Here is a 14899-nt window from a genome sequence, read left to right as displayed (position 1 = left end):
ACCCAGAAGTCAATGAGAGGCATCGGACCAGGCTAATGAGATGGAGAGATCGAACCAACGGCGATGAAAAAAAAAAAAAAAAATCCACAATCGCTAATCTGTGACAGACACGGTTGTGAGAGGTTGTTTGTGTATGTGTATGTGTGTGTGTGTGTGTGTGTGAATACTAAATCCTTATCCCCTGATTACTATGCAGCTGCTGACTTTTCCACCCCGGCTTTGAAGTGAGTAGCTCCAGAGGAGAAAAGAGAACACTTTGATGTGAGCGTTAGATTAGGATGGAGAAAAAAAAAAGAAGAAGAAGACACAGCAGCAGCGAAGGCCACGCTGTTACTGCTTATTAATGAGAGATCCCGAAGAGGGCGAACACGGTGCTTTGTAGTTTTTTCTTTCTTCTTTTTTAGCGATGAATAAAAGGAGCGCCTGCTGTTTCTTTCAGTTCGTTGTAAGGTCACTCATTAATGTGGGTAATTAGTTTCAGGACTGTAGGCGTGTGTGTGTGTGTGTGTGTGTGTGTCCTGGCCCTTTGCCTACATATTATTATCATTATCATAAAACTCTGCTGAATGCTCTGTCCTCAGAAGTGATGACAGTAGTATTCAGATCATTTGCTTAAAGGAACAGTTCACCCCAAAAACTCTTTTGACGACAGACGGTAAGGCGTGTTGTTTTTAGGCGGAGCCAGTTTCTGGAAAACTTGCGCCCCCTACAGGTCAATTAAAAGGAGTGAGGAGTCATTTTGTTAGTTTATCTGCAGATTCTGCCCTCTGCCTGTATTTCTTATTTTCTTCCTAGTATCTGTGTTGAGGACGTTGTGGGCACATCATACAGATGAGGTTGGGACTACAAAAAGGCAGCAACCAGGTACCAGCCCGTAAGCGGCACGCATCCAAGAGTAAGTTACAAAAAACTGTGGATACAGTGCCAAACTATAATTACCGCCTCGCGATTGTATGCCTCTGTGAACCTGTGAAGTTGCAAAAACATGGATGCTTCACACATATTTTCCCGCCAGCAGCATAAAAGATCTATATAATCAGCACAGTTTCAAGGTGGGCACCTGAGATAAGTATCACCAATTCAGTATCTGACCAAAAGTCTCTCCTTCTGTTCCTGAGATACGTTGAGTAATGGCCAGAAAAGTGCTTTTCCAGAACATTATGAGGTCACAGTGAAGTTAATCTTATGTTATCACTTAATCATTTTATCCTTCTTGACATTTGTGTGATATTTTGTCATAATTAGTGAAGTAATTCCTAACTTGAAAAAACAAAAACATGTTTTGTGAGGTCACAGTGACCTTGACCTTTAAGCACCAAATTCTACTCATTCTTGAGTTCAAGTGGACATGTGTGCAAAATCTGAAGAAATTCCCTCAAGGTGTTCTTGAGAAACCATGTTCATAAGAATGAGGCAGATGCAAGGTCATGGTGACCTTGATCTTTGACCAACAAAATCTAATCAGGTCATCTTTGAGTCAAAGTGGACCTTTGTGCTAAATTTGAAAAAACAAACAACAAAATCCCTCAAGGCATTCTTGAGATATCACATTTATGAGAATGGGACATATCAGGTCACAGTTACCTTGACCTTTGACCTTTAGCCACTAAAAAGTAATCAGTTCATTGTTAAGTAAGAGTGGATATTTGTGCCAAATTTGAAGAAATTCCCTCAAGGTGTTCGTGAGATATCATGTTTATGAGTTTGTGATGACTAGGTCACAGTGACCTTGACCACTGACCACTACATTCTAATCAGTTCATCTTTCAGTCCAAGTGGACATTTGTGCCAATTACAGAGAAAATCCCTTTAAGGCATTCCTGAGGTATTGTGTTCACGAGAATGGGATGCATGGATGGATACATATGGACAGACAGATGTACGGACAGACAACCCAAAAACATAATGCCTCTGGCCACAGCTATCACCGGCATGGCGACATAAAACATGTAAATAACAAACGAGAGGGAATCTGGGTTTGGCTTTCACTTTCACTGGTAATACTATTTACAAACAGTGACTGACAATTCCTACAGGGTGCACCTTTAAATGATAAGTAAAAAGTACAACATTTATCTTTGAGATATTGTGGAGGAAAGTATAAAGTAGCATGTACTCAAATGTCCTTACTTTCCAACGCTGGTCCTCAATTTACTGAAGATTCTTTCTCTGTAGTAAGAAGTCTGGATGTGAGTGAGGCCACCTTCATGCTAATTTTTCAATATTTTTCCTCCTCTCTGTTTTGGCTTTCTGTCCTCACTGAACCGGGCGTTTTTCACTCCCACAGACAAATCTGAAAATGCTCGTCTCGTGTTCTGTGGGTGTGAAAAACAAAGCTTCTCCAAAACAATGACGTACGCCCGTTCAGATGGGGTTGGATGTTACAGAAGCTGACTTCTCCTCTCGCCTTCTGGTTCTTCTGTTACTGCTGGTTTTGAATGACAGTTTATCCAGTGCCATGAGTTGTTATTGATCTGCAAACTTTTACAGATAACATCAACTGCAACTAAGATATAAAAGTAACAATGAGGCCTGGCTCACAGTCGGCATACCAGTTGGGGTTATGGTTATATTTTTCTACACCAAACAGGTGTTTAAATCCCATTTAAATGTATTTTCAACAGCACAGTTGCCAGAAGAAAATGTTGTCATTGTACGTTTCTGTAAACAAATACGTTACATTTACACAATTCATATATATCATATCAGCGTTTGTAAGTGATGTAGTACACGAACTGACTTTGTCATGTGGAGGTGGAGGGATGGTGGATGGCATGTCATTTAAGCAAGACGCCTGCCAAGCTGCAGATCACTGTTTGAGACCAACAAATAACAAAACCAATTTATAAAGTCATTGCTGTGTTTCCAGCAGCTTTTCAGGTTCAAACTGTGGGTGTTTTTTAGCGACAAACCCTGTCTCTGTTCTTTCTTGCTGCCATCGTGTGCACCCTCCACCTCCCCATCACCACCTAGTCTTTACAGATTCATCAGCCTCATCTGCCTCAGCAGTCAGCAGCCTCTGAGTCATCAGCCACCACCAGTGTCTGGACTCTATGGGGGGATTTATCCTGCTGCCGCTCAGATGTCCCTCGATCACAAAATATATCCCTCTGGTGTCCAAGCACAAAAGGCTTCTGTTACATCTTAATCAACACAAATCATCTGTTAATCTCATATTCTGTATTAAATATTATCTTTACTACATTCTTCTGTCTCTCCTGATTGAAGCTGCGTATTTTCCAGCCAGGACTGTGCCCCAAAAAATAGGTATTTTAAGCCCAAACATGATCTTTTCCTAACCATATCCAATTTGTTTCTTCAACTAAACCTAACCACACATTAATCAAAGCAATGTTGAAATGTAAAGTTTCAACGCAACTGCTTCTTAATAAAGTATTCATGGTTTTCAGAAATGTACAATGTAGGGTTGCAGCGATATACCGGTTTCAAGGTATACCGTGATATAAAAGTTGACGATTATCATACCGTTTACATTTGCTTATCTACAATCTCACCATCTCAATAATTCTTTGAAGGGAGACTTTTTACACATACTTCTATCAACAAAATGGTTTCGGGCTTCAATTATAATAAGAAAACATTTGTTCAATCAAAAATAACCCTGACACTTTCATTCCTTTAAAGTCATTATGACTGATAATAATATATATTCTATAATACCGTGATACCGTGATTGTACCTTGAAAATCTCATATCATTGCAAGCCTAGTACAATGCCAACATTTTTACTGGCAACTGGATTATATTTAATCATATCCTCAGTGTTTCTTTATTAAGTACACAGGACTCTCCTGGATAATGTTACGTTATGGCCACCAGTTTTAATAGTTTCATCTTAATCTCAGATAAATGTGTTTTCGCCATCATTTTTGGAATGGCAGATGGCCAATATACAACAATACCCATGAGCCTCCACCACCGTTTCTATGGAAAAGAAGCTAGTCAGGTGAGCATCAGAGCTCTGGCAAAACCATAATGCTTTGTTGCACCAATATAACTTAAAAACTGACACAGAATTGGAAACTGACATGCAAAAAGAATAATTTTAGGCTCTGTAATTAGATGTCTCTCGCTGAAATGCACTTTGGGACTTGTAGTTACCCTCTACTGTTATGTTCATCCATGCCATGGAAAGTATAAAGAAGTGAAATAAAGTGCTCCACCTGTCAGTCATCCCACATTTTTATATGCAAAATATGAATAAGGTTTTGCTTCTAGAACCAGGGGCACCTGAAAAATGTCCTCCCGACTTCACAACTTTATTGACGGCGTTATATTTCTGCGAAACGATTTACAATCAGATGCCATTGATGCTCTGATCACTCCATCCCACTGATCTCTAAAAAAAAAACACGCTGGACTTCAGAGCTGACATGTGACGTTCACTGGCTGTTGTTGTTATCGGGGCTGGAGGTCAAATCAACCCAAGAACATTAGCACATCATGTTTTCAGTCTGACTCAAACCCACTGACCGCAAGACAAATGCTCGTACACACACACACACACACACACACACACACACACACACACACACACGCACGCAAACAAACACACACACACACACACACACACACACACACCTGAAAAATCATAGTTTCCCTGGAAACAGCCCGGTGGCTCTATTAAGGTATAATGAATGTGCCTTTTCCCACCCACATGTAAGAAGGTCTCATGTTACCATGGCGCTGTCTGTCTGTTCGTCCTGATTGGCCGGGAGGACAAGAGTATCTCAGGGTTGAGATGAAGAGTGAGAAGAGAAGAAAACAACTAAGAGGAGGTTTCACATCAGAGAGAAGCTCTAAGTATAAAGCAAGGCATCAAAAGAGCCGAACACCCATTCACTGAATCACTGAATATACAGCCTGCATTCACGTAACCCCAAAAATACTCTATATACCACTGATGAGCAACAGAGGATTTAAATGTAATGCCAACTCAGTTATGTGATTTTTAAATCAACATAATAGGGAAAAGTTTGGAAGCTATGCATCTGCAAAGTCGCAAAACTCTCACACTAAATGAACCTGCAAGATTATTGTTATCTTTAGACTACTCACACACAACGTTAGAGGTTAGAGAAAGATCTTTGTCAACACGGTCACCAAACAGGGTGTTTATTGTTTCAATACTGAACCAAAACCATCATCTTTCCTTAAAGGTGTACTACATAGGATTGTAAGGATTTTCCTTAAAACTCAGACGGAAGTAACTCGCTCAATAATCACTTACGACCCACTCTCAGTGTGTGGAGGTGTATTTATTTGCTGAGACTCTGCCCTCTGCCTGGATTTCTTATTTTCTGTGTTCGGGACATTTATGGGTGCGTACCTCCAGAGTGCTCAGGTGAGGTCGGGGCTTTATATAAACGTAGTGACCTGGGGTCTCATTTATAAAACAATGCATAGGATCCATGCTAAAAATGTACGTACAAACAAAAGGCAAAAAATATTCAACAGTTTCTACAATCAGGCCTCCACCTCACCATCTATGTCGCCAATTTCCCGTCTCAAAATTGTTTGTAAGCATGGGTCCCATCAAGTCTGCTTTGATACGTCACAACTTTTGTGTTGGAAGTGACGTACGCCTCTTTCAGGCCTTGTTTTGTGTGTACATAATGTTTATAAATGAGGCCCCTGGTGCCAGGCGGTAAGCAGCAGGCATCCAAGAGATGGCGGCGAAAAGACACAGATAAAGCGAGGGGAACGCCCAACTAGAGTGAATCTGGAGCTGGCTTTTACTTTCTATTTTGCTGGTCAGCGTGTTCACAAACAGTAACTGACAATCCTGCATAGTAAACCTTTAACCTTAACCAAAGTGGTGTTGTTGCCTAAACCTGACTACACACAGGACAGATTCTCTAATGTCTGATTGTTATTTTTCATGATTCATAATTAATCTTTATGTTGTGTTTGGTCCAGGAGGCAACACATAAAAAACATTTATACATCAAGACCCCTCTCTTCTCTTATTCTGTTAAATGTTAGATTTTTTAATAATTCATCCTAAACTTAGGGTTTAAATAAATGTACCCAATAAAATGGGATTTTTGGGACAAACAATTTGCAGAACAGCTTGTGGTTCAGTATTTTTTGACGTCATGTTCCCAAAAGAGCACCTCTGATAGATGCAGACAAAAGATTTCCCTCTGTTACAGCCCAAAATAGCACAAAGCCTTTACAGTGAGACATCTAACAGAGCTTTATCACTGCAATTTTTCATGTTACCAGACAGGAAATGTATTAAAACTGAACAAACTAAAATAATAGCTTCCACCATTTCAGACTTGACTGTACAGTGTGACTGTTGACGCAAAAGTCAACAGTATCAAGACAGTTTGACATAAGACAAGATAAGATAAAATAAGTCATAACTTAATTAATCCCGAGGGAAACTGCCGTGCAGCAGCTGCAGTATAAAGTAGGAGAGTGGGAAAATATGAGTGGTAACTTATCAAATATCACTAGTACATAATGGTGAACGGCTCAAGTCTGCAAGTCAAAGTTTACTAAAGTTAAACACAATTTAAAACCTCCATGTGCTGATTTACTTTGCTACGAGTTTTGGTGTGACCGAGCACCTTAAAACATATCTATATACTGTATTATATTTAATTTTTACTTACTGTTTTATATTTATCTCTGATGATAGTGAAGGTTACTGTTTAGCTGTAGAATATCCTGCTTCATCACATTTTTCAGTCCACTTAAGGAATAATTTGATGACTGTACAGCAGGCCTTTCTGTCTTCTACCCTCAGATATCAGTATTACATTTGCCTAAAACATCCAGTATTCTGTTTGTAATTAGCCACAAACAATCCTCTGGCACATGTTCCTGAATACATGATGAAGTATTTTGTCATTTTCCAACTCTGATGTGGTTACGGCTGACAGGAAGTGAACTCAGCATCAAACTTTCAGCTTTCAGGCTTTGATTCAACACCAAAACACAAACAATGACTTCCTGACATGAGAGGACTATCAAGGTGTGCACCAACACCACCATCTATCCAACTACTTAAAACTATCAATCAGAGAAACTGAGGCAGCAGAGAACCTCAAGCTCCATCCAGAAAACATAGCAATACTGATGCTGAGGCGCCATCTGCTGGTTACAGGCTGCATTTCATCTGTGCAACATGGTAGCTGCTGAAACACCTGTTGAGACATCACTGATGGAGGTGAGCTGAGGACATTTGAGACCATAAATCCCAAATAAATTGGAAAAAATTGATCTATTTGTAAAATGTTGACATCCAGTAGGTCCTCAAATGGATCATAAGCCTACATGGCACATCACATGGCTAAAAAAGCCATGGCAAAACATTGTTATGGATTTATAAATGAAAGATACATCATCACTATAGGTTGCAGGATAACAGGAGCTCAGATAAGGCTTTAGGGATTTTATCCTGTATGGAGGATTTAAACCTTGTATATGTAAGATGTGTTGGGTTTTATTTTTTGTTTCTTCAGATCTCTTTCAAAAGATCTCGATGTAAGAGAGACCCCCTGAATTTAATAAAGGTTATAATAACATATTTTGCTGCTTAGCTTCCAAACTTGGACTACCAAGACAGACGTTGATGCTTCATTGTTCTGCTCAGCCTCAACCAACTAGAACAGTAAAATCCTGCTTTCACATCCAGGGTTCCCACACATTTTGATTGACGAGATTTAAAAACTTTTCCAAGATTTTTTAAGGACCAGAAATAAAATTTCCATGACCATTCACAACGTATAACTTGAACAGAACTATTTAGTGTGCTCTATTCCAGATGTTACTTATATTATTATTATTGGAGATTCGCAGACGAGGAACAGTAGAGCTTCGAAAAAAGAATGCTGCATACCTTTGAACGAACACTCTCTACTTTGAGAGCAGTTAAAACAAAACCAAAGCACTTTGAGTGACAGTTGAGCCCATGTCAATTGCTCTATCTCAAAAATTGTGGCACAGTTTAACGTATCAGCGAGGCAAAGGTATTGACACGTTGGGATTCATGACACTACATGTTAATTCACACTGTCGCAAGATTATTTTTCTTGCCCAACTTGCCTCGCATTATTCAAACATATCACATTCAAACTCTGTTCAAACATAATTCCAGCTAGCTGGCATACATGGAGGGAGAGACATAATGTGGGGAAAAATAAAGAAAGGCACGTGATGGTAAACAAAACATCTTCCGAAGGCAGAATTGACCCCCTCCACTTTTTATAGTCTGAAAACTAAGGTTATATTAAAAACTGATACGGAAATTGGAATAGTGTTTGTATCTTATGCGTTGCAAATTATATAAAGAATGAATGGAAATGAGAATAACTTACAAAACTAGAAAGAACTTCACAAGTCTGTATAAAATAGGTGGTAACAATATCTATTATAGTGGAGTTTGGGGGTTCTCGTTAAATATTGTAAGAGGAGATATATTTTGAAATCATGAACTCCATAAGGTTAAATGGTTAAGGAATAAAAATATATTTTTGGCATACTTTGTTACATTCAAAAATTGAACTTTAAAACACATGCCAATATTAAATCCTGCAACTTCCACCAATGAAATATCACCATACTTAACCATACAGTCTTTTTCTGCTTATTAAGCTTATTAATGCTTTTGTAGTCTCGCGCCTGGACTACTGTAATGCACTGTTTATATGCCTCAATAAATCTTCACTGGCTCGGCTTTGACGAGTGCAGAACGCTGCAGCTTGAATTTTAACTGGGACAAATCGAAGGTCACACATCACCCAAAATCTCACCTCCCTCCACTGGGTGCCAGTTAACTTTAGAATTGATTTCAAGATTCTTTTAATAACTTTTAAAGCTCAACAGGGTTTAGTCCCTCGTTATAAAGCAGAGCTTCTGACTACCTATGTTCCAAGTTGTGACCTGAGATCTTCAAGCCTACCTCAGAGTCTCAAGCCGTTATTTTCATGCACTTTGTGAAGCACGCTGTAACCTTGTTTAGATAAGTGCTATACAAATAAAATTATTATTATATCATATTAACATGAAAAAATGTATTTTATCGCCTCATATTACACAGTTTGTTTATTGCACCACATTTGTTGTTCATGTGCAAAGTTTCTTAATCAATGGGATGGCCTGGACTATGCAACATGCCAGCATATATTACCTTAAGTAACAGTAACCTGGTGTGTGAAGTTTCTGCTTATGATAACTTTGCAGTTGTATCTAGTTTTACCATAAATACATATTCTAATATTCACATTGCTGTGGGGTGTTGGGCAGAAATCAGGACACTGTAAGTGCAAATCTGAACTAAATCCAAGCTATAGGTAAAAAAATAAAATGAGTTTAAACAGGTACCTCACCATCTCCAGAGTGGTTTTATTATGCAGTTTACTGCCTACTGGTTGAGTCAATAAATTGATCAATTTTAACACATTTTGCTGTATTTTGCGTTATAAAATATATTCTGTTATGACCAACCATTTCATGAAGGGGACATATCAAAATAATTGAAAATTGTGGTCATGTTTTGGTAAGGGTATCTGAAAAACTAATGCCTTTTTGAGGATTTGTTCTTGTACTAACTGCGTCCCCCTGACTTTTAAATCAAAATTTCACCCCTGCACAGCAACATTTTTCTGTTTTCTAACATTTGTCTAATAGTTTAAGTACATTTTCTTCATTATAATTACATACAATTACTTAAGTAACATTTTCAATACTGGACTTTTACTTGTAACAGAGTATTGAGTCATTTTACTCAAATAAAGGAATGCAGTGATTCAGTACAATACATTATATTGAAATAGTTTCACAAGTGTGAAACAAGCTTCTGCGCCACAGTATCGTTTGTCCATCAATACCAGAGAGTAAAATTCTCTTTGAATAACAGCAGGTGAAACCAAACAACCAAGACAAGAAATGAGAAACTGGGCTCAATCATCACGCAGCATTTTCCAGATTTCAGAAATAATACTCAAAACTCACATTTTCTACGTGTGAACCAGCCGTCTGCTGCTGCTGACTGAGTGTCATTATTTCCTCCTTCACTGGCCATGTCTTCACCTCCTCCTTCTCTCCTCACTCCTTTCTACTCCTTTCTTTCTCTCTTCTCCTCCCCAAAAACAAACTCCTACTCATGCAGAGAACAAACTCGACCTCTCTCCTAAACTCTCTCCTTCATCCCTTTGTTCTCTTTCACTGAAGTCCAACTGTCCAGTCTGAGCTGTTCTGTGTCCTGTATGAACCGTCAATCAACACAGCTTTCCTGCCTCCCACTGGGCGAGGCGGACGGTTCTTCCTGAATCCCAGCAAGACACAACAACACAGAGGAAGGCGGGGAAAGTGACCCGCCAAGCACGGTAGTGTAAGAAAATAAGGACCACAGGCCTAAAAAGCCAAAAATGGCATGCACAAAAAAATATTCAACAATTTCTACAATCAGACTTCTACCTCATAATCTGCGTCACCAATTTCCTGTCTCCAAAATGTTTGTAAGCATGGGTCAAGTTCTCCCATCAACTCTGTTTATATAGATCACAACTTTTGCGTGGGAAGTGGTGTACGGCTCTCTCATGCCAACACATAAAAGCATTTCCCGGTTGCCTTTCAGTCACTGAACCTGGGTGTTTTTCACTGACCCGTCCCTGCTTTTCCAGAATCTATTGTGCCACCAAAGCCAACCAAGCCAAACCATGATCTTTTCCTAACCATTTCCAAGTGATTTTTGTGCTTAAACCTAACTCCATCTTTACCATAAAGATGTTTCAACTTATCCACTACAAATACCATATAAATGTATCTGTGGTTTGCAAAAACAACATTTCTTCTGGCGACTGCTTTGAGTCAACACAAGCTAAACTAAGACCAAGTTCTGAACAAGATCAGAGTCTATTGAGACCAATACACGACAAAGACTTTGAGGGGTTTGAGATCAAGTCGAGACCAAGAACAGACCAGTGTGAGTCCCACACTGCATGACACACTATTGAAAATGTTCATTTGATGAATATGGGTCCAATATTCACTCTATTTTAACTTAGTTTTTGGTTTCTACCAACTCCTGAGAAATAATATGTGTTTCTTTAGCTGCGTAATGCTCCACAATGTTCCCCAGCTTGTCTCTGTGCTGTCTTTCCCGCTGAGCAGGTAGTGTACAGTGGATTTTAATTGCAGATGATTAACTTCACCCACTATAATTTCAACTCAACCAATTTAAATATCTTTCCCTCTGAGAAATCTTTATGTGACTCCAACCAGCCTGCGGAAAAAGGGGAAAGTGGCAAGATGTCTGGTTTCCTGTCAATGGTCCCCAGTCTTCAAATAAACAGGAACAAACATGGATTTCAAGGCGGTTTCTATTTCCTGACACAGCTAATCACACAGACCAGACAGCAGCATTATATACTCACGAGTCTCTATTGAGAGCGCCGTCCTCTCTCTGAGCCATGAATTAGATATCGAAGCAGTCTGTAACTAGGCCACAATAACCACAAACAGCGTGACACACATGGCTGACTGCTCCCTACTGCTTAATGGAGCACACTGAGGAGCTCTTTGATGCTGCTTTGCATCTCAACAACACTTGTCACACCCGCAGAGGGGAGCAGGTTAGGAGGTTATGTGTACACGTTGATATTATGAGCCATATTCAACTGTGTATGAAATTTTCTTGGTGGATTATTTTAATGATTGATTTATCACAGTTTCCAGTTATTTTGCTAATGTCCCAGTGACAAGGAATACTTCACCCACAGCATGATTATTTGTCTTTCAATTACTCACCCTGCATTATGTTTAATTCATGAAGAAAGCTTCTCACATAGCCACAGTGAACAAAGAATCCAAAGATGAAGATTCTTTATGAACTTAAGTTAATGGAAATCGCCTTTAACAACAAACTCTCACACAACTCCTGCAGTATAATCCAAGACTCATTTATTCAGTCGTATGCTCGCTCAGTACTTCCCAAACACGTACTCCCACTAAAAACTTACAATTTAAAAAGGACACCTTGACCATTTTCAGGATCTTACTTCAAAATTTCCAACCCCCTACTAGAAAAACTAAAACGAAACGCCACTCAAAGTCAGAAACCCTGCTTGTAAACTTGGGAAAATCCATCTAACCCTGACTGGAACGCAGCACAAGATTTGGACACTATAAATTTTCTTAACAGAAAACCTGTGTTACAAACTGGAGGTGTGGGGTTTGAAACATCAGCCAGAGAGAATCTAATTAAAGATACTCCTAAGTTTCATTAAAGGAAATGTAGGAACTTGATGATGTGACAGCCCATGAGCTGCTGAGTTTGTCTTTCACCAGTAATTGTTTTTCCCCTTTGATCGTGAAGGCATCACAGGAGTGCAGCAGCTGATTTGGAGCACCTGGGCTGAGTACCTCTGGAGAATTAAAGCTCGTTCTCTCTCCCAACTTGGACTCTTCCCCTCCAGCGTCTGCGCATTCTGGCCTTATACTACACTATTTTTCACTCACTCACATCTACATCGCTGACTTACTGATTAGCCATACTCCATATGTAGTTGTTTTTAGTTGTTTGCTTTGCTATAATAAATACTTTTTGATTTAACACCACCCACTCTGTCCCTTCCCGCATGTGTCATGGCCTGGGAGCCAGGTTATGACAATGAATATTAAAGACTGAAAGTCAGCAAATCTCAGGTTTTGCTCTTTTAATTTTGGCCATAGGTCTTTTGAAAGGAAGACAGGTATACGTGTTACAGTATGAAAAACACAGGAGGAAATAACAAAATTTACGATGGCTGAATTCTATTTAGCTGCTTCAGTTTGAATGAAACAGAGCCATTGTTAATGTTATCAGTAATGTCAAGTCAGGCTGACCCCACTAGGGGTTGCCAAAGCTTCACTAGGGGGTCACACAGCCTTCTTGGTCTTGATTTTAAGGGGTGAAAGAAATCTTTTAAAAAAAATATACAGTCAGCCTATATCTTAGCATTTCCATGATGTATGTGAAATGAACTACATTATTATTCAATATAAACACAAAAAAATCTCACAGGATAAGGGCACAATGAAGACCTACACAGAAGCTACATGTAGAGATTCTTCACTCTGCTAAACAGCCTCATCCTGCATTACAAAAGTTTCCAGTTGCAACAACTTATAGAAGAGTGGCCAAGCATCAGGGAGAAGAAAACACTAAATTTGTAAAAAAATAAATAAGCCTTTTAAGTATGTATGACTGCTAATATATATATATATACACACACACACACACACACACACACACACACACTACAGATAGAGTCGTATAAAAAGTTTCTAAAAATAAAAGGAAAATTTATCTCTGATGTCATATTCACAGGAAATACTGCTCAAAATTCATCCAAATTGCACGTTTTACATGAACTTCCTGCAGTCATTGCGCTCAGTTTTTGGGTTAACTGTATCAGTTATTCTGTACTGTTATTAATAAGCATTGAATATAATATGAAATATCCACACTTAGTCAGGGGTCATCAGTTTACTCTATGACGAAAAGGGGTTCTTTGAGGAAAAAGACTGGGCACAAATCTGTCACTCCTAATAGAGGTGCAATTAATAGCTCTTAAACACAGTAGTTTATGTACATCATTGTTTTAACATTATTATATTATGAGTTAAGCAGCCATTTAAATGTTGCAGCCAGGTGTCAGTCCAGGTGGAGCTTATTTTTTTTAATCTATTTTATATATTAATGGCTAGTTTAACCAGCAACAATGCAAAATATTCTTAAAGTCCACCTGCAGAGTAACAACAGTGACTCTATTTGTCAAATAAATGTGGTGAAAAGGACAATATTTTTCTCTGAAATGCAATGGAGTAAAAGTATAAATTCAAAGGAAATACTTGAGTAAATGATCTTAAAATTATACCTACACTTCGAATATTACATCTTATGCAAAGTGCAATATCACAGCAGGACTGTGAAGCCCCTGCAGCAACATGACAGGAATATTAGGCCTGCATATTAGCAGTAATATTAATAAACGCAGTAAAAGACACCACAGGCTTTGTGCAAGGCCTGTATTAGAAAACAGCTCCGTACAAATTGTATTCAAATGATACAATGTTAGCATGATCACTGGGTTTAACTGCAATCCGGAATCTTAAAATTTTGAACAGGAGGTACAAAAATAGGCTTCCGTGAAGTGGCCATGATGAGGCAACTATCAACTCTCCAGTGAGTACACCTTCAGGAATACTGAAGGAATATCATAATTATTTCTTTGTCTAGAGGCTGATAAAGGCCTTAAAATATCAATAATATGGATAAAATGAAGAAAACGATAGTATTAGGAAAAAGAGATTAAATTGGCCTGCGCATTTCGTCGCTATCAGTCAGCCAAACCCCAAAAAGAAACCAGAGGGGAGAGCCTAAAAACAGCATCCATCCCCCGGCACTGACACAAGGGGGGGAATCAGCATTAGAAACGGACACACGGTGAAAAGACGGTGGTACTTACTGTCCGAGGCCATGGCTGCGACTGTTTCCCCTCAGACTACCAGCGGGACCGAGTGTGTGATCGGCGGAGCAGAGGCAGCAGCATCCCCGCCGCTCCTCATCCTCCAGAGCCGCAAAGATCTGCATCCACACAGCGGTGAACGGTGACGCCTTCAGGGACTGTGGGAAATATGGACTTAGAGGCCTATCCATCTCATTTAATAAATAGCTAATTCAAACCGCAACCTTATTGTTATTTTAATGTTAAATTGTGCCCTAAATTGTCGAAACCATTCAGTCATATTGATCCTATTTAGAAAAGAATAGGATAAATTTTACCTTTCACCCACACAGTCTGTGGTCCTTGAACTGTGCTAATATCCCTCAGTAGCTAGCTAACGGCTACAGCTACGGCTAATGCCCTACAAAAACAAA

At 39.2% G+C, this 14899-nt stretch overlaps 1 protein-coding gene across 4 annotated transcripts in view; it reads right to left on the bottom strand.

Moving 5' to 3' along the window:
* syt16 (synaptotagmin XVI) overlaps positions 1 to 14624 on the bottom strand; it is a 56786-nt gene extending 42162 nt beyond the window's left edge. For 2 of the 4 annotated variants that reach the window (XM_078175268.1, XM_078175269.1), the window contains exon 1: positions 14487 to 14624. In XM_078175268.1, the coding sequence (XP_078031394.1) occupies positions 14487 to 14499 (13 nt within the window). In that variant the 5' untranslated portion in view covers positions 14500 to 14624. The remainder of the gene's footprint in view (positions 1 to 14486) is intronic. The other 2 variants (XM_033641921.2, XM_033641922.2) reach the window with 1 other exon arrangement.
* Between the last annotated feature and the right edge of the window lie 275 nt (positions 14625 to 14899).

This window comes from Epinephelus lanceolatus, chromosome 15, assembly GCF_041903045.1.
Source record: "Epinephelus lanceolatus isolate andai-2023 chromosome 15, ASM4190304v1, whole genome shotgun sequence".
NCBI classification, from domain to species: domain Eukaryota; kingdom Metazoa; phylum Chordata; class Actinopteri; order Perciformes; family Serranidae; genus Epinephelus; species Epinephelus lanceolatus.
Note: the sequence above shows the minus strand (reverse complement) of the source record. Positions and strands in the feature narration are given on the sequence as shown.